A 20,595-nucleotide genomic window follows, 5' to 3' on the forward strand; every position below is an offset into this window, starting at 1 on the left:
AATGCTAACAACAATGGTTACCCAAAATAGCTGGATAGTTACACTGTGAGCAGTTTGACTGAGAAGCAAAGGTAAAACATTTCTGCCCATAATGAGACATATGCTTCAAGAAGAAAAAACAGTCGTGTAAAAATCGAAATGAGGAGGCAGCCATTTAGGACTTGCTGCACAGGTGGAACAGAATCACCACAGAGAGGCAGCAGACATTTTTTCACATTCAATTCAACTCAGTTTGAAGCTTTAGGGGGAGCAAGGCAAGACAGGAGGTGTATAAACTGGTAACAGCAGACGGTGATGGTTAGAGGACCAGGTAGATACACACACACACACACACACACACACACACACACACACACAGATACACACAGACACACACACACAGTCCTGTGGTGTGCCAGGAACTGTGCCAAGGCTTGCCAACTGTTACATGCACTAAAGATTACCTCAAGCATCTGCCACATTACATTCAACATTACTATTATCAACATCATCATCATCATCATCATCATCATCATCACCAGTAGTGGCAAGGGGTGGTAGTAACTGGTTTATAATAACTATTGATACTCACATATATTATCATGCTCATTTTCGGAAGCATTGCGGTTTTCCTGAACATCTTCATCATCACCAGCACCATCACCAATAATATCATCATCATAATTAGGGTCATCACTATTGTAATGCAGGCCCATCTCCAAGCTACCATACATTCCTAAGATTCTGGAAAAACTTGTCTTCTCCCAGGTCTCTTGAACTCATTTATTTATATGACAAATTCCAATCTGTTTTTTGAGCTCTGCATGGCACATAATTCTTCTGCTGAATGTATGTTATCCTTTTAGCGCAGCCTTTGACGAACATGACCATGGCATTCTTTTACAACGCCTGCAGAATTAAGTTGGCCTGTCAGGTCCTGTGTTAAAATGGTTCACGTCATAACTGAAAGATAGTACCTTTTCAGACACAAAAGCAAACTGTTCCTTAATCTCCTGCTCTCATTAAATGTGGCATCCCACAAGGTTCAATCTTAGGCCCTCTTTTTCTCATTATACATGCTTCTCATTGGCTCTATTTTTGAGAAATATGACAATCTTAATCACTGTTATGCGGACGATACCCAATTTTACTTTCCAGTTACTCCCAGCAAAGCCTGCTCTCGCTGCCTGTTGCCATGGTAATTTCAGATGCTCTCTTTGCCCTCTGTTACATATTAAGTTTGGTCGGCTTGTGTGTTACAGTTTCCAACCTGTGGAGTTCAGTCAGGTAGTGCAGGACTGCACTCTGTGATGGTCCATATAACCCCTGCAGGGTCTCCTTTGCAGCATCGGTATTTAGTTCTCAAATTGGTTTTTGTACCTCAATGTATTAACTGACAATTTTGTTGTTGTTTTTTGTGTTTATCTAATTTTCATCTTCTATTTGATTTAAGACATTTTCCCTTTTCTTTTTCTGCAGCTGCATTCCTGTCATCAAAGTTTATAGTTCATAATCCTATTCTCCAAATAGGTTAAAGGAAATGTTAAAGTCACTCATTGTTGTAATTAGACTAGCTAGATTAGATATGTTTAGATTAGCTTGTATATATTGCAAACAGGAAACTGTGTCCCTGTTGCTATGGTCACTAATTTTAGATACAGGCAGATACTAGGAAGTGCATTCATTTGGAACAGACAGTTCCACTGAAACTACTAAACAGGTGTGCATTATAAGGATTCAAAGGACACCCTGCAGCCAATCAGAATCGAGTATGTATTAGTCTGATGTACACTGTTTAGATAGAATTAAAGGTTGAATATGGAAAATGAGCAGAACACCGCCATCTAGTGTCTCAAGATCATGGTCACAACAACAAAAAAGAATTCCAGGAGTCGGGTTGCCAGGTTTGTTTCAGAGTGTGTCAGAGATCAGCCTGCTCCATGTCAGTGATGAATCAAACAGGGGAACCACTCATTTGGACTCATCAGTTCATTTACAACAGTATTTAACGTAGCAACAACAGACAACCCTGGCAACCAGCAACACCCAACGTTATTGGCTGCTACCATAAAACAGGACGGGACAGAAAGTCATTGTCAAACCTGTCAATAAATTTTTTTAATATTAATTCAGACTAAATATATTTTTTTAATGGAAAAGCAAAACTAATATTCTGTACCCCTTAAAACGCCCCCGTGGGTGTATTATTTAAAAAAAAATTTTTAATAAAGACTATACATATTCAACCTTTGGCATTTCACTGTGTCTTTATTTTGTGTGTCTCCAATGCTCTTGTATTGTTTCTATTTTTATCTTATTTTAGTTTATATACCTCTTATTATTTTTCTCTGTTACTTCCTTTACTTATCTGTATGTATTTCTGTCTTTGAACTGCTGCAACAACTGAATTTCCCCACTGGGGATAAATAAATGTGTATCTTAATCATAAATCAACTTCATTATATGGTCACATAGTATCCTTCTCATTCTCGTGTTGCTATTTTCATCTTCACCAAAACCACCACCAATTTCACCCTCATCCTCCTCGATGATGTTCTCAGTATGTGCTCAGCACTGCTCCACTTTGTTTAGGCAGAGCTAATTAGCAGCTAAAAATACAGCCTGGAGAAGGCAGTGCTAATGATTCCAGCTCCAGTGCTTACAGTGTGCACTTTCTGGCCCGGGCGCCCCAGTAATGATTTGAATAATTAATGAATCTCCAGGGCATAATTCAGAAGGGGAATTTGGCTAATCGTATCTACAGAAAAATGATGACACTAGCTTTTGGCTTTATTCACAAGCCCACACACGGCTTATAAAACAATGAGGGATCATTTAGGCCTACTTTCATCTCAGTGTCTTTGTCTAATAAGCTAGATCAATCAGCTGAGGGAGCTGTAGAAACAGGGGGAGTGGCCGAGGTGGACAAAGGGAGCAAAAAGCAAACACAACAATTGCAAAGTGAGGGAGATAAAAATGCAAGTGGAAAGAGCCAGAACTGACTAAAACCATCTGATGCTGTTCCATCACTGTAGCCTAAAGACTCCATTTAACAGACACCATTTGGCAACCAACAGCTGATGGTAAGCAACACAAAGAAGGGATATAGAGATTTGTTGATAAGGGTTTAAAGCAAGCACCTGCTAAACCTTGTAATGCCCTCTGGACAACAGTATTTTACGCAAGTATTTTCAGGCCACTTTTTTTAGAGAAATGCCAGTATTAATACAGGTCACAATATGTAATATTTATAGTTGTGTTGGCAGATGTAGTCACTGTGAATGAAGTCACCTTAATGTGAGTCGGACCCAAGTCATATATCAGACCTTAGACTTGACACGACAATGTCGGAAAATACTTTAGAGTTGACTAGAGACTTAAAGTTAAATTCTGGCGTAAAACCATCCCAGGGTCTTACGCTCATCAAATAAGCCATTGAGATATTTGTCGCTAACAGCCGAATGCAGCTAACACTGATTAGCTCGAGGCAGTACAGTGAACGCATTAAAACGTCCTTTTTAACCTCTATAACTGCTCAAAATAACACCAAACCTCTGCAGCAGCATGAGAAGAGTCCTTACACAGAAAACAAAGCACCAATGGGCTCCTTCCTTTTGGATTGACTTTGGTAATTGAATTGAATGGACTTTACTATGAGAGGAGCCGGTACAGGGGCCAGTAGGTAAGTGTTTCAATAAACTCTTTTAATAAACTCCAGGTTCTTTAACTACTCTGTTGGTGCTTTGTTTTCTGTGTAAGGACTCTTCTCATGCTGCTGCAGAGGTTTTGTGTTATTTTGAGCAGTATTAGTGGTTAAAAAAGACGTTGTAATGCCTTCACTATGCTGCCCCGAGCTTATAAGCCCAAGCCGCAATACAATACAATAATTACTGTCAGTGAATGTCCAAAATTTCTCCGTTAATAGTTTACACGGAAAAATTGTCTCGTTGGCTTATTTGAGGAGTTTATTTTCCAAAGAAGACCCTGGGATAATTTTACGCCAGAATTTCACTTTAAACGTTTTGCTTGGAATGACTTGAGATGTTCCTAAAGATGTCCATCCTTGTGTGTGCTTGGACATTGTAAGAGTTTAGGGAATTTCCACCTTCTACTTTGGTGAAGATGTGAAAAATTGGGATTTACTCTACTATTTTGTAATATCAAAAAAAGACATTGTGGCAGAACACAATTCTACATTATGCACACATTACTTAGTCCTTACAGCATCGATGCCAGACAGCTGCATGCCGACATTGATGACCATCACACTGAGCACCTGCCAGCGGACTGTGTCATCCAGCAACAGGTTCCACACTGACAGTGTCTCCACTGACGACAGTGAGCGCTGCTCCTCCTGCATCTCTTCGATCTCAGCCTGAATGTTACACTTGGTTCTGTACCACTTAAGGGCTGAGAGACAGGGGACAGAAAGCAGCATGGTCACAGCACATCACGGAAAGATACAAGAGCACATCCGAAACATCATTAAATCATCAAAGTCATAACAGCTGCACCAGTTGATGTATTTTACTTGGAAAGTCAGACAAGCTAACAAGCTTACCAAGATAACAGTAGTGTGGATATTGAATGTTTCCTTGCTTAAGTAACTATGGGGATGTCAGCCAGTCTGACAGTCCGTCTACCAGTCTTCAGCACCTCTAACCCTTGGAGACCTGTGTAAGCGTCGGATCTCCCGGGCCGACATTACTGTCCTTAAAGTTGTACTCTTTAAGATTTTCATCTATCTAATTGCCTTTTAAGTTCCTCTCTATCACAAAGTGAGTTAAAACAATGGTGAGTGATCATATGACCCACTAATGAAAACACTCTTTGCTGAGTATTCCAGTCTGAGTGTCTGTGGAGACATTCCCTCTCTAGATGTAAATAAGCCCCCATGTTAGTGACGCTGCTGACAGCGGTTGGTCTGTCGGACCAGATCGTCACTAACTGTTATGCTACGTTCACTTGTAATCGGGAACCTCAACTTCTGAGTTAGGCTTGTATTAAGGATGGAAGTGTAATAGGAACGTGTGTGTGTGTGTGTGTGTGTGTGTGTTGATTTAAGAGGGGAACATATAGGTGACGAACTGGAAGTTGAGAGGTGAATGTGTTTCAAAAAAGTTTACAAAAGAGCAAAAAATAAGAAAACAACAACAAGAAAAAGTCAAAACACATAGTGACCTTGAACTTGACAAGATGGAGGCTCTGAAAGAACAGGCTGACCTGCAGTTACATCTTACTGCCACAGAGGCCGCTAGAACGTCGCTCAAATCTTATGGAGTACAACTTTAAAGATACTGTAGTGGAGTGGGTTTCATGTGAGATGTTATGTTGTGTTCACAACGGCTGAGTGAATACAATTTGGGTCTTTGCATTGACTATGTATGTAATCTCACCATCCAATTTGCACAAAAAACGCGGCCAGTATGAACAGAACAAAGTCCCCATAGTAACCATTTCATTGTAGTGAGAGCATTTTTTGACACTTGAGCTAACTCTATAAAGACCTATATGATAATCACAGCCTAAGGAAACTTTACAACTACAAACTAGAGACCTAGAGCATATCTTACCTAGGTTTATTGGCCATTAGGTTGAAAAATGAAATTCTTACAGAAATCTCCAAATGTCAAAGGTTTTTGATCCCAAACGCAACATGGATTTTTTTTTATGTTGTTCCTCGAGATCTTGGTGTCTTAATATTGTATTTTGACATTTTTTTTTAATCAATTGTAATCAAAAAGTGGTTAAAACTGGTTAGATGAAGTAACAAATCGGTGTTGCAAATGGTATCAACCCAAAAAAAGAAACACAACAAATTATGACACATTATAGAGCAAGAGAAAGACCATCACATACTTCCATCATAATGTTCTAAGCCCTTATACACTCTAAGCTTTAAAAATTGATTTATATTTATTACAGATTTATGACAAGAAGAACTTGCCACACAGTGCTGAGCTGCATCTGAAATGAATCTTCAGTTCCTCATCTTTTTAAATGAGTCATCTACCGTTGACCTGCCTTCACCTCCTAGAGATCCCCTGTTCACCCTAAAACAGACAAAAGTGGGTCTACGTGGGTCTCAGAGGGTTCTTATTCAGTCCCATCTTGTCCATTGAAGTTGCTGCTCCTCTTCCACATAATTTGTAGCTCTGATGTCTCCGATCATTACTGTAATGATGACACACTGCTGCTCTCTATTTTCATAGTAATACCTCTGTAAAGGTAGACATAATTCAAAACTGCCATGATTCAATAAAATAATGCATGTCGCAAAATGTACTACTACTAAACTGTGACAAAACATAAATGACTTGTATAGGGTCTGTTATGCATTGCTCTAATTTGAGCACTGACCTGTGATGGTGGCATGGACGTTGTGCTTCTCAATCAGCAGGTACCTGGGGCTCTCTGGGAACCATGGCAACAGCATCAACTGTATAAAGGTGGGTACCACCACCACTGAGAGAAAGAGGGGCCAGTGTTCCTCCTGTAACAGTTACATCACAGTTATACTTGTGTCAACAATATCACCCTTTTATTAAACAAAACCCAAACAATATCTGCCAGTCAGTGATTTATAGTCAAGAGTTATATGATGAATATCATGTTTTTTTTATATATATATTTATTGTATAGTTAAACACCACATTGGTTGTCTATGAGAAGCAATGAATACATTAAACATGAATCGCCCCTCAGAACTGTTCTTCAGTCACAATTACCTTGTTTATGGAAATATTAGTCCGTCATTATTTTATTTATTAAATCTTGTCCACACACTTGGTGTTAGAAATTGTTGACTACCTTTCCTAGAAGCTCATGGAGGCCGAGGACTTGGGCGGCGAAGACTCCCGTACCAATAAAGATACTCGGCACAAGACCCAGGAAGCCTCGCAGGTTCTTAGGTGCTATTTCACCCAGATACATCGGTACTACACTTAGAGAGATGCCTGCAGCAGACAATAAAAACAGAGAAGAGAATCTATGTAACACTGCATTGATTTGAAATATATGTTCTATACAGACTTCATAGCATAATTCTACGCTACATAACTATAATTGTTATAATGGTTAAGGTTAGGTATTGACCTTGAATGGTTAAGGTTAGTAGGCTCTAGATCGTTGAGAAGCAAGTCTCACATTTTTGCAGATCTAGGATTACTATCTAGACAAGGGATGTTCCCTGGGTCCCATGTTCCCCAAAAGGGTCCTATGTTCCCCGGTTGCATAAGCCTATTCCTTCGCTAATTTAATTCGGCATTTTGTTAGGGTAAGGGGTTTTGTCAGGGTTAGGGCAGGGTTAGGGGGTAGTGTTAGGGTCTACATAAGCCTATTTGCCGTTTAATTCGGCACTGATTGTGGAAAAAATAACAGACCGGGGGAAATACAGTAGGTACGCTCCCCTAGACACACCCAGCAAAATGTTTCCTTCAATTGCCACAGTAATCAAGTAATGGCCTTATTCGTTAAGATGAGTTCTCAGTATTGATCCAGCTCACCGCGATGTTTTTGTGAAGATGTGGAGGGCATTGTTCACTATTATAAAAAACGATTGTTGGTTGCAGCCTTTTGTTGGCCTCCAAGATTTCAAGTACTCATTAGCTGTCTTCCCACTGCTGCGCCAAAAGCAGGTGAACTTGAGTGAGCCAAGGCCAGTCGATAGGCTGTGTCCAGACTAGTTTCCAAGTGAATATGGCCTACAGTTTACCCATGGGCCATCAGGGCTGTCATGGCCTGAAGCACAGCTGAGAGTCTCTGGGTGGGGAGACGGGTGCAGCAGCACAATTATCACTGAAGAACCAGGACAAACAAAAAGCGGACCGTAATCAAAAGTACTGGTTAAACAGGGACATTACACTGGCAGTCACTCCACTCCAGTGTGTATTATCAGAGCCGATCTGAGCTGCTGTTTTCTGGATACTGGCCCATCGTTCTGCTGGGCTTTTGGTCCAGTGGGATATTTTTTCGGATGACTGCCCAGACCAGGACACAACCTGCCAGTGTTGGTGAGGTTTTTGGAGTTTTTTTATTTCGCTAGTTAAACGGCCACAGTGATTCACCTGAACACATCTTACCGTAACTTTATTGTGTTGTGGATTGCTTGATGGTTTTAACTGTATTCTAGTGTGAAAGGCTGTTGTATCGAGAGGCTCTGACGTTATCGGTTCTGCTTAACGGTCCTCACATTCCTCCTGAACAGACCCTATGTCAGAGCCCTGTCCTCCTGTGCAGGGGGCGGGGCGAGGTCTCACTCACTGTCTGCCTGTCTGTCACTCTCTCACTCACGCCGATAGAGACTGTCGGAGAGAACCAAGCGGTCCAAAGGTTTTTCATGTAAAGGAGGTGACACAAGCAACCTTTCAAAATGTCTAAAAGTGCATTCAATTCAGCCTGATAAATGCAGGGGGGGGGGGGGGGGGGGGTAGTCTCCTGTTTCCCCGTCCACCTCAGGTTTGTTAAGTTATGCTGAAGTACCGTAATTTCCGGACTATAAGTCGCTACTTTTTTCCCTCGTTCTGGTCCCTGAGGCTTATACAACGGTGCGGCTTTTCTACGGCTTACGGTAACCAGGGGCGCGCACTACCGAGGATGCGCGAGACCGAGGCAGACATCTGGCGCCAGGTAACGAGAGCAAAACAAAGAGTAGGAGAGCAAAACAAATGGAGAAGTGCATATGATGCTGCTTTAAAGTTAAAGGCAATCGATCTGGCTGTCAAAGAAGGAAATAGAGCTGCTGCACGTACCTGGTTGGTTATTTTGATAACGTAAACGGCCGCGGGACTGCACTTTTACTGCCGTGTTACAGACGAGCACTTTGTATTACTTTGCACCGTTGTATTATTTGTACTCTGCACGAATGCTGTTCGCCATGTCAAAGATGTGAAAGTTTGATTGAATGATTGAAAGATTTATTGTTAATAAATGGGACGCTTTGCATTCCCAAACAGTCATCTCTGTCCCGACAATCCCCTCCGTGGTAGCAGGAACCCCTATATACTACGGTAATTACACATCAAAACGCCTGCGGTTTATAGTCGGGTGCGGCTTTTATATGGAGCAATCTGTATTTTCCCCTAAATTTAGCTGGTGAGGCTTATAGTCAGGTGCGCTTTATAGTCCGGAAATTACAGTATATTATGCTGCCAGAGCCAACAAAGAGTTAATTTAGTTATAAAAACACTAGAGTAATAATGTGATGCCCATGTTACCACTGTATGTTTTATGTTGTTGTGAGTAATATATATACATACAGTATACCAATATATATATATTTAACATGGCTGTTAAAACGTTTTTTAAAAATCTCTTTGATTTATGACACTAAACTGATATATCTTCAAAACTGTTGTGCTGATTTGGCTTTCAAAAATGTTTATGACAGCACAGTTTGTTTAGTACATTATAAGATGCAAGAAAATAAAGCAGATGTTCATTCAATTCTAAATTTGTTTATTTTTCTTTTTTCTCTTAAAAAGAACCAATAACTAGTACTGTTAAAGTACAGGATCGATAGGCAGTATCATTAAAAACGTAACGCTACTCATCCCTACTGGGGGACGTTTACACAGGGCTGGCATGTTATGGACTGGTCTTTAGTAAAACACTACAAGGCTAATGGCTCGATAACAGAAGGGCAAATGTTTTTTTTTTCCTTCCAGCTGCAGGCCCAGGGCCATCAACACCAGCTGGTTCAAAGATGGCCTGAGCTCACAGTGGAAAACGGCTCTTGTCACTGCCTGACTATGTCTCTTGTTGACACTTTTTCCTCCTCAAATACTTCCCAATTTCTCTTTGCTGCACTTGGCTGGCAGCGCAACCATATGATTTTAGCACAACACACAATGTCCATACACATAACGCCAATTTTTCCGTGCCAATGTCCACATCACTTAACGCCTGGTCTCGCATTGCATCTCAAGAGCGCCGTGGAGCATGGAGGGTCTGCCTCACGCGTCTGATGTCACACTTTATCCCAGCACTGGTGAGCATGACTAAATCGAACCAAATCTATGTCAACACCTGTAGCTCACACCGAAAACCATGTACAGAAGTACTAATTGATGTAACCAATATGTAAAAAGACCCCATCTAGGCTCCAGGTCTTTCCAAAGGTGTTGGATGGGGCTGAGGTCAGGGTCTTCCACACCAAACTGGATGCAGTGGATGCAGGTGTGGTGTGTGTGTGTGTGTGTGTGTGTGTGTGTGTGTGTGTGTGTGTGTGTGTGTGTGTGTGTGTGTGTGTGTGTGTACCTGAGTGTATTCCTGTGATGAAGCGGCCAATGATGACCATCTCAGGTGAACCACAGATCCTACTGAAGCCCATGAGAGAACCAGCAATAAACACCAGCACCGTTGTGTTTACCACTGTGCCTTTCCTGAAAGTACACACACACGCGCACACACACGCACACACACACACACACGCACAGTATGAATATACGTAAAATCATATGACCCAGAGGTTCATGGGAAAATGATGACAGCAGCATTATATGGACAGCAGTAACCCCCCGCTGATATACACTCAGTCATAATGATAGACATGCAGTATATACCTGATTAGCCATTAAAAAGCTAACACAGCTCACAAGGTTGTTCATAGGCTGTGATTGACCATAAAGCCCCGCAGTGATGATCAGCCTGTAAATGGGATTATAAATTGCCTGCTTTCATTTGCATATAAACGTCAACTGAAGTTCTATGAGATAGTGGAGATGAATGGAGCTTTCAGGTGATTTGCAGTAAATCCAAAAAGAACCTCTGAACTTTGAGGACTAGTCGGCTTCTGAAGGGCATAAGACGACACTTTGCACTCTGAAGGACAACGGGGCACAGGGAAGAGGGTCACCAACAGCTCTGAGTAAAGGACACAGGCAAGATTGATAGAAGGCCCTGATGTAGCGCGCTTGTGCCAGCGTAAGTGTGTGTGTGCGTGTGTGTAATTCTGTCCCTCTGAGTGTCTTGTATGCCTAACTTGTGTGTCTGAGTTGTATATGAAACACTACATATACCGGACCATGTTTATCAGTGTCATAGTTTCACGATTTTGAAAAAGATTGTTATTCCCTTGCTGTGACTGTGTGTGTTCAGGCGTCCATGTTGGTGGCAGCACCAGATGCTGCCGAGTGTCTCTCAGGCTGACATTGCCAGTTGGCCACTATCCACTCTCATGGTTGGGCGGTCTACAGGGGTTACTAGGTGAGGTGTCAGGACAGAGCAGAGCCAACATCCCAATACAGCTCTGAGGGCTTCTGAGGACAAACGTTCCCTGCTTCAGGTCAGACTCTACAAGAGGGACGCACCCCACTTTCTCTCTCTGGAAGCTGATTCAAGGTTAGATTTAGTTTCCAGAAAATTCTGCTTTAAAAGTGCAATATGTAAGATATGGCCAGATTTTTGTTCCACTCCAGACAAGTGTTAAAGTATTTAAAAACTACTCTGCTATGATTTATATTTTGTTTAACATGGATTTCCCACATTCAGGGTTCCTACACATTTTCCATTTCAAAATTCAAGAATTTTCCAGACTGTGTAGGAACCCTAAAAATTGAAAATAAAAAAAACTGGAAGCACATCTACTCTTTCTCCCTCATTGAGAAATGTTCAAGAAAAGTGCATCTGGCCTCGCCCTGCCCTCCGCTGCTCAAGCTCGTTCTAGATTCTACCCGAGCTTCTACCGAGAAGGCCTAAGGTTGAAACAGACTCTTTCTACCTATATATAGCAAGGTCCTGACTGCTCGTTAAAGTTTCTGAATGCTGTGTGTATGGATACTTTCGCAGCACAGCTTTATAAACAAAAAAGATGGGAAATCTCACCTTTTTACCTTTAAAACATTCAAAAACTGAACTAACATTATCAACAAAGTGTGAAGAACAGTGGGGTGTTATGTGAAAGATGTTTATTTATTGTGTTCCAGAAATATCTACTGTAATTAGCAGTACAACATGTGAAAATGTCCACCTATACAGACACTCGGTGTAGTATTAACACAGTGTGTGTGTGCGGCTCTGCTGTCTCCATGCATGGTGTCAGGGCTGTAACTGTGTGATTAGAGTTAGGAAAAGAATGCGGTCATGGTAAAAATAAACCAACAGTAACTAACAAATGTCTTACCTGCCGAAGCGAGAGACCAGCATGCCCACAATGAGGGAGCCGAGCAGACCTCCAATGGCGAAGACAGACACAGTGAGAGAGTACATGATGGTCAGGGTCTCCCCACTGAGTCCGGTTCCATTACGACTCAGAACAGTTTGGTTGTAGAAGTCCTTTATGTACTGAGAGGTGAAGGGGGAGTAGAAACAAGACGCAGGAAAGCTCAGACGAGGAGAGTGGTACGAAAGGTGGCAGAAACAATGAAAAGATCACCCATGATGTATGAAAGGTAATTCCATAATTACAGATATACCGATGCTTTGACTTCAGTTCTTTTTGTAACTTCCTGAAATAGTGACGGCCCATTTGTGCCGTGACTGGCCAGGTGTGAAAATCCACCTTTCCAGGATCTCTGCCAACTCTGTTCTTTTGTTGGCCGTTTGCTTGAGAAAAACCCAGAGACTAGACCTGGACTGACACATGGCCTTTTTCATACATATGGGCTGGTTCAGCTCGACTCAGCTTGGCGCATCAACCCAGCAAGGCAGAAATTTGCATTTCCACCGCTGTGTCTTCAGTGTGGTTCTTGCACATTTCATTTCCGAAGAACTCTTTACAATAAAAGTCCTGCTATTTTTTTTATTTAAAAGCTTTTAATATGAAACAGACAAAACAGCAAACGCTGGGTTTTCGTGTGCAATAACTTAATACGACAGCTAAAGCTGGGTACAGTTAGTGAACTGTGGGAGAGACTGAGTCAGAATGGACCAAGATCAAACCAGAGCAGTGTGAGAAACTAGTGATGTCCTGTGGGCGCAGATGTGCGGAAGTCATTCAAAGCTGTGGCCTCTACACTTCCTGTTCATGTTTGAATCCTACAGAAGAAAATCTTCTCTTCAGACACAATACTTACTGTTCTCTAATTCTGATCACTGCTTTTTCACAAAATAAAGGTTTTTGTTGAAGTGCCTTGGTTATTTAAATAAACATGCTAGTACAGCAGTGGTATAGACACAGTTGATATTTCAGAATGAATCAAGTATTAATAATTTGTTCTCTAATTTTGATTTCCAGTGTGTGTGTGTATATATACATTATATATACCTGTTTACATGCTTTTTAGATATGACCCAAATGTATAGATATAGGTCCTATCATTCTAACTCCTAAATGAGAGAGTAAGAGAATCAGATTTTTTCCAGTGTTTCCCAATGAAGATGTCCTAACCTGCTCCGTGTGTCGGCCAACAGGCTGAGTGACACGTCGCTTGTTTGAAAAAGCTCACCGTGGCTCAATTTTTGTGAAGATTCGTGCTCCAACTGGCACTGTTCTCATGAGCCATCCCCACACCTCTTTGTCCTGCAGCTGAATGCCAACACACTAACTTCCTCATCCTCGAGTCAGCGGTCACCATGAATGAAGAGAGACTCATTTATAAGGTTGAGAAGCAGCACATCATTTATGATCCACACAGCACCCGTTTTGATTAAAAGAAGCTAAGAAAAGTACAAAGTTATATATACATAACTTCGACACTTGCTCATTTACAGAAAGAGAAATCCCAACCATCATCTCTGCCTCATTCCATGACATCACTAGTAGTTTATCTGGTTACTTTTTTAGCCATCCATCCAAAGTTGAACGTCTGGCCTCAGCATTTAAACAGAATTTTGCTCATTTGTCCATTCTTCTGACTTTAACAGTCACATTTAGTTAGTATTTTTTAAATGACTTTTAAAGCTTACATTTCATTTAGTTTTGATCTAGTTTCCATTGTGAAAAAAAGTGGTCAACAAATACATTTTTCCATCAGTTGTTGTAGAGATGAACACTGGGGGTGAAAACGGGCGAAAGGTTGCTTGTTCCTATCCACAGATAAAATTGGAAAATACAATGGCCGTCATTTATCAATCTTGCGTGAAAACGGGCGCAAAATCTGAGTGCAGAATTGGTGGTAGGACAGGACTCACGTGTGATTTATGAAACATTCGTATCTGACCAATCTCAGCGTACGAATGAGCAGCCCTTGATAAATGCGGCGGCTGAATTTGATCGTCAGTAACATGTTACGCCCTTAAATATTCCTGGTTCGGAGGCCTCGCCCACTGAGGTCAAACATGGAGAGGAGAAACGCTGGGAAGAAAAGACACTTTTCCGACACAGAGATCGGCATCCTGACATCCGAGATGGAACAAAATAATGATGTGCTTTTTGGCAGTGGAAAAAAAGGGGCCCGTAAAAACGCTGTATGGAAAAGAATAACGGAGGCAGTCAACCTGAAGCAGCGCTCCACTGTGACCCGTGTGCGTGTGTGCGCACTGCTGAACCTGCGCTCCTGCTCTGTAGCTGGGTTTGCCAGCTGGGTTATTAGGTATTCCGTTAGAGGATAACTTTTGTCACCTATAAGAACCATACCAAGATTTTAATCATCTGATACCGTAATTGATTTAATGCAATTTATCCTGGCCTTTTACCTGGCCACCACGTTTAAAAGCGATAGCTTGGCATCACAAATCACCTGTACATTTATCGAGTGGTAGTTTTGGCGATTGATGAATGCGTAATCATTCATGGATGGTGCCTTCAGACGCACATGAGTACAATCAATTGCTCCGACCACAATGTTTATTTTTTTATTCGTTTTTTTTTCCGTTTTGATCTGTTCTTAATATGTGACTGCTTATGCTTAATGACAGCTGAGGTTTGTTCATTATTTTCAGCCAGATTTTGCTGTGCGGCACTGCAAATCCACAGGCTGAAATTTGCGTACACGATCTCAGACCTGACGTGAGATTTGATCGTAGCTCCCGCTCACGTCCAAATTGATAAACGCCAAAGTTGAAAGAAAGAATGGTCGTACGCACGTTTTTTTTCTGCCATACGTTTGTTTGATAAATGAGGGCCAGTATGTGTAATGCTGGTTAACTGGCACTTACTCCTCACAGATCAGATGCTGTATTGGGCCAATAGAGAGGATGTGGTCACTCTTCGAGCCAATCAGAGAGCATTCCTTCTGGATAAGAGAGGAAACCTTGTCTTTGTGTATCATGTGGCCTAGATATCCTGGTGTCACGAGACCCACACTAACACACTCTCTTTATCTTTTTTCACTCACATTTTCAGCTCTGTGTCTAATCAAATCACAAAATCTTTTTTTGACCTCAACCTCCTCATCAGTTTACCATGTGATGGCATGAGTAGGTGGACCAACTTTGACCCCCAACTGCAGGAGAAGGACAAGTCTTATGCAGCTACTCAACTGGAGGCTTTAGTGCATGTGACTGGCTCTCAGTTCGAAGCCTGATTTTGACCTTCTATTTTGAAAACAGGGGGATATCTGTAGTGATGTCAGGGAAAAGGTCTTTCAGCAGCAGTAGGATGACAGAGATAGACACAAAAGACTGAATTAGACTGATATTCTGCTTCTACAGCAGTTGAAAGTGACTTGACAAAATATGTCTCATTTTGTTAAATTACAAAAAAAATGAGGGTTTTGTGATTACGAGGGCAAAAAGGAAAGTCTGTGACCAAGTCGAGCCAAAACCAAGCATCACACCCACCAGCTGGCGGGCCAGACAAACTGACACTAAACTATGTTTCTGAAAACACTTTATGCAAGACATTGGAAATACACTAGCAGAATCTTGATTCATATTTGTTCGGCGCTGTCTAATTTCACAGTTTGATCTGAGTTCATGAGCAGTTTTGACGCTGAGACTCCTCATGGACAACAGAATCTAGCAGATTCTGGACCTGGTCTTGGACTTGACTGGGACTCGATTACGTTGGCCTTGACTACAGTTCCCTACAGATCATTGTGACTTCACAAAATACGTTTTGGGCCATAACTCAAGAATGCATACGCTAATTTTGAGATAAGCTGTTTCTAGCTGCGTTGTTTTGTTGGTAAGATGTAACTGCAGGTGAGCCTGTTCTTTCAGAGCCTCCATCTTGTCACATTCATGGTCACTATATATGTTTAGTATTTTTTAAATTTTTAATTTTTTGCTCTTTTGTAAAATTTATTGAAGCGCATTCACTTCTCTACTTCCAGTCCTTCCCACATATGTTCCCTCTTAAATCCACACACACATGTTCCTGTTACACTTCTGCCCTTACTATAAGCCTGTCTCAAGTTGGAAGTTCCCAATTTCCGATTAGAAGTGAACGCAGCATAACGTTAGTGACAAGTTGGGCCAGCAGACCAACCGCTGTCAGCAGCGTCACTAACATGGCGGCTTATTTACATCCAGAGAGGGAATGTCTCCACAGACACGGATATTGGAATATTCAGCAAAAAGGCAACACGTGTTTTCATTAGTGGGTCATATGATCACTCACTGTTGGTTTAACTCACTCTGTGATGGATATTAACTTAAGAGGCAATCATAATCTTACAGAGTACAACTTTAATGCCTTTTATTAAATTCCTTCAAATTGTACGTGTATTATGTAAGTCTGGACAGCTTGGATGTAACGTGCAACTTACAATCACGCGGCGGTAATAATAGTAACATGTATTGTGCGCGTATGGAAGTATCATGAACTGAACTGAATCAAACTGACCTATTTTTAACAGTAATAAGTAGTTTAGATGAATTGCTGTGGATCAAAGTATTGGATGAACAGACAAAATTACTCATAATACCATCCTGGCCAACCACTACTAAGGCAAAAACACAGACAAATAGATGTGTAATTGAATTAAAAATGATCTACCTTACTATTGGCTTTCTAGAATGTGTTTTGGTCACAGCATGGCTGATAAAACTGTGATTGAGCCCCTGGGCAAAACGATGCTGTCCACTGTATTTAGGAGCATGTTCCAGGTGAGTGCAAGGCTCCTCTACATGACAGACCGACACACCACCTTAAGTGATATCCTCCTTGAAAGGTTCAAATTCATAACAAGTAATTCAATTAGCAAGAATCACTTAACGTGCAGTGAATCTTTGTGCATGCGTATGCATCTTACCACAGCGGGGGAGTTGACCACGGCCAGATTGTAGCCATAAAGCATGGAGCTCCCGAAGGAGGTAAGGAATGCCACCGCCAACAAAGAGCCGGTCAGCTGCTGCAGACAGCAGGAGGGAGAGAGGTGTTAGGACATTTTCATTCAAAGAAAGGTGCAGAAGTGAGTATTATTTCATTAGGAAATGACTCCTGTGCTGATACCTGTCTGTCTGCCTGCCTGCCTGCCTGTCTGTCTGTCTGTCTGTCTCTCTTTCTCTCTCTCCAACCGGTCAAGACAGATGGCCTTCCTCCATAGAGCTTAGAGGTCTAGGCCTAGAGGTCTGTTCGACCTTCCTGCCTGTTAAAGGGAAGGTTTTCGTTGCCACTGTGTACTCAAAATGGCTGGATTAATACTGTATATAAATATTATTATTACTATTAAAGATACCGTTACCTTTAAATGACACATTTTATCCAAAAGCAATTCCAACGTTTTCCGAACTACTTTTTACAGAGGGGGTCTTTGACAGCATTCGAAAAATTGTAATTGATTTTTAGCCTGTCAATCACCTAGGTAAACCTCGGCACGTTTTTTTGCTTGAAACTTGATTGTCTGTAGGACATTTCAAAGCAGATTTACCAGATGTGAGAAGGAAAAACGTTCCCTTTCTGTTTTGTAACAACTATCTAACAGCCGAACGTGGCTAACAGTGATTAGCTCGGGGCAGTACAGTGAAGGCATTCAAACGTCTTTTTTAACCACTAATACTGCTCAAAATAACACCAAACCTCTGCAGTAGCATGAGAAGATTCATTACACAGAAAACAAAGCACCAACAATGTAGTTGAAGAACCCAGAGTTTATTAAAAGAGTGTTTTGAAAGACTTATCTACTGGCCCCTGTACCAGCTCCTGTCATAGTAAAGTCCATTCAGGTGGATTACCAAAGTCAATCCAAAAGGAAGGAGCCCATTGGTGCTTTGTTTTCCGTGTAAGGACCGTTCTGCCCTGAGCTCATCAGTGTTAGCCACGTCCGGCTGTTAGCGACTCTACCAGATTTCTCTGTTAGTAGTTCATACACGAAAAAAACTGTCTCAATGGATTATTTGATATATGTAACTAAGTGTTGAAAAAGACCATGGGAAAGTTTTTTGTGCCGGAATTACACTTTAATGTTCAAAAATTATAACTCACTCAATAGATTACCATTATTTCTTTGGCTAGTGCGTAAAATAGATCTACCTGCCACTTGTATAGGTTACCAACATTTGCTTAGTAAATGAAGCTTGGTTTGGTCCCTGGCCTACTGTGTGACTGCCTGACACTGTACAAGGCCACGAAGGGAGAGAATGCAATGAGTGTTTTGCTAATGTTTGGGTGAAAACACCAGATCTTTTGACTTTAATTTACGTGAGAACATATTCTAACATCAGCTAGCCAGTAGCACAGTTTGACTTCAGTTGTCTCAGTCGGTTCCCAGAGCTGTCAGTCCTGCACACCATTTAAGATTTCCGCCTCGAGACACTTTCAAACCAACTGAAAGACGATACAAACATATGACATTTTGTCCATTATATTGCTATGTTCTTTCACTTGAGACTAAATATAGGTGTTACTTGGTTGGATATAGCCTTTTAAAAAGAGCAGGCAGTTAGCAGTAATGGCATAGCCGTCACCTGTAATCAACCTGAGACACTTCATCATGAACCCTGCATCCTTAAAAACAGGAGTAAAACTGGGGTGAATGGCCATTTCTGAGCAACTGCTGTCCTATTCACTCAAGAAAAGCTCCTGGAATGAGATTTCTTATAACTAGTGAGCACCCTGCAGCTGTTGGCAATATGATTAACAAAGATTATCATTCACTGCTGTCTGGCAAGTAATGTCACATGTAATCATATTCATGCAGGTGTGCAGTGCAGACATTATGATCTGCCACTTCTTACTGCAACTCTCCTAGGGCATTGATTATTATTATTATTATTTTTGTTATTATTTTTATTGAGTAGGGACAAATACATTGTACATTGTTTCACGTTGGAATACAGAACATATCAACTAAGGACAAAAACAAGAACAACAAGTAATGTGTGTGTGTGTGTGTGTGTGTGTGTGTGTGTATGCGTGTGTGTGTGTCTTGTGTTTGAGGGTCAATATTCACTTAAATGAGGGTCTGCAGCTTTAAGGGTCAATTGAAACACTTTTGAGTTAAACGTCTTTTTCAAAGATGACGTTACTTATACAAATAATTGGATCATGTGATTCACGATTCACGTGTATTCTCTTAGTTACAAGTGTAATTTAATACATAAGTCGGACAATACATAATGATGATCACACGTTTCTTTTTTACTTTGAACGTAAGATGACATTTGTTTCAAATGCCCCAGCTCAGGTCAGGACATTTGAACAGATACGCGGGACGACTCAAACAGCATATTTTGAACACAAACTATTGAACTTACTCTTGTTTTTATGGAACATACCGGACAACATACTAGTGTAGTCATCATTGCTAAAATTTCACGTGATTTCTTATTATATAAATAGGTCAAAAAAATATTTTTGTCCTTTGTCAAGATGCGCATTTCGATTAAACTCACCTTTCTTCTTTTATATCAGTTTGACGCATAGGTTTCATTTAATTTACCTATTTCCCTCTCACAAGTCATGTTTAGCGATACACAGTTGTAAGTTTTTTTTTCACTTTGGTGATTAATGTGTTGATGTTATAAACATTAAAAACAGGTTTGCTGGGATAACCTTTGAACGGTATGACACCATCACATGATCTTTGCAGGGTCGGTCAGTCTTGCGTGTGGAACATAGTGATGAAATATGCCTTGTCAGACTTGTATGGTTTGTTTCAATCATACCGGCTCTCCCCTACAGCACACAAACTAAAGCAAACTTAAAATCAGGTGGTTGTGCAGCAGAGCTGTATTGTGTAAACGCATGAGACAGGTGTTAAAGTGTTGATAAAAGTATGTAAAAATGTGTCTTAAGACAGGATTGAAAAGTGGATTGAATCAGATCTGTCTGAAGATCAAATACCTGTTCCAAAGCTTAGAGCGTGATCACACTGTCCTTTTGGCCGCGGCCAAAACCGGTTTTTCAGCTAAAGTCTAGTACCTTTAAGTAGTGTGAGCGCACCCGCTCCGCGCTCAACTGCGGCCAGCGGAACCGTCCACGGCCCGCTTGAAATAGGTGGGCTTCAGCGGAGCCGTTTGCACATGTACGAGCACGAGCGTGCGCACGTGTACGAGCACGAGCACGAGCCCTACGGCAGTAGCGTTATGTCCGCCTGTTCGGACATGTAAATAGAAGGACGGACCATGCGCGGACATTTAACAACAACAACAATGGCGGTGAAAGGTTCATGTTGGTGTGATGCGGAGGTGGAGTGTTTACTGCAGATTTGGTCGGATGAAAATATTCAAAAACAGTCGACAAGACGCACAAAAACTCCGAGGTCTATGGAAAGATTTGTAAACAAAGCCACACACACGTGATCAATGCGTGTGACGTGTTACGGCGTGATGGCATATGGACAGCAAGAAGCA

General features: G+C 41.4%; 1 protein-coding gene across 1 annotated transcript in view; it reads right to left on the reverse strand.

Moving 5' to 3' along the window:
- slc2a15a (solute carrier family 2 member 15a) overlaps nt 1-20,595 on the reverse strand; it is a 41,828-nt gene that overhangs the window by 13,685 nt on the left and 7,548 nt on the right. The window contains exons 2-7 of the mRNA XM_083923254.1: nt 17,055-17,153; nt 12,101-12,261; nt 10,237-10,361; nt 6,790-6,935; nt 6,340-6,472; nt 4,202-4,389 (exon numbers count right to left, since the gene is read on the reverse strand). Of these exons, the coding sequence (XP_083779380.1) occupies nt 4,202-4,389; nt 6,340-6,472; nt 6,790-6,935; nt 10,237-10,361; nt 12,101-12,261; nt 17,055-17,153 (852 nt within the window). The remainder of the gene's footprint in view (nt 1-4,201; nt 4,390-6,339; nt 6,473-6,789; nt 6,936-10,236; nt 10,362-12,100; nt 12,262-17,054; nt 17,154-20,595) is intronic.

This window comes from Echiichthys vipera (assembly GCF_963691815.1).
Source record: "Echiichthys vipera genome assembly, chromosome: 11".
NCBI lineage: Eukaryota > Metazoa > Chordata > Actinopteri > Perciformes > Trachinidae > Echiichthys > Echiichthys vipera.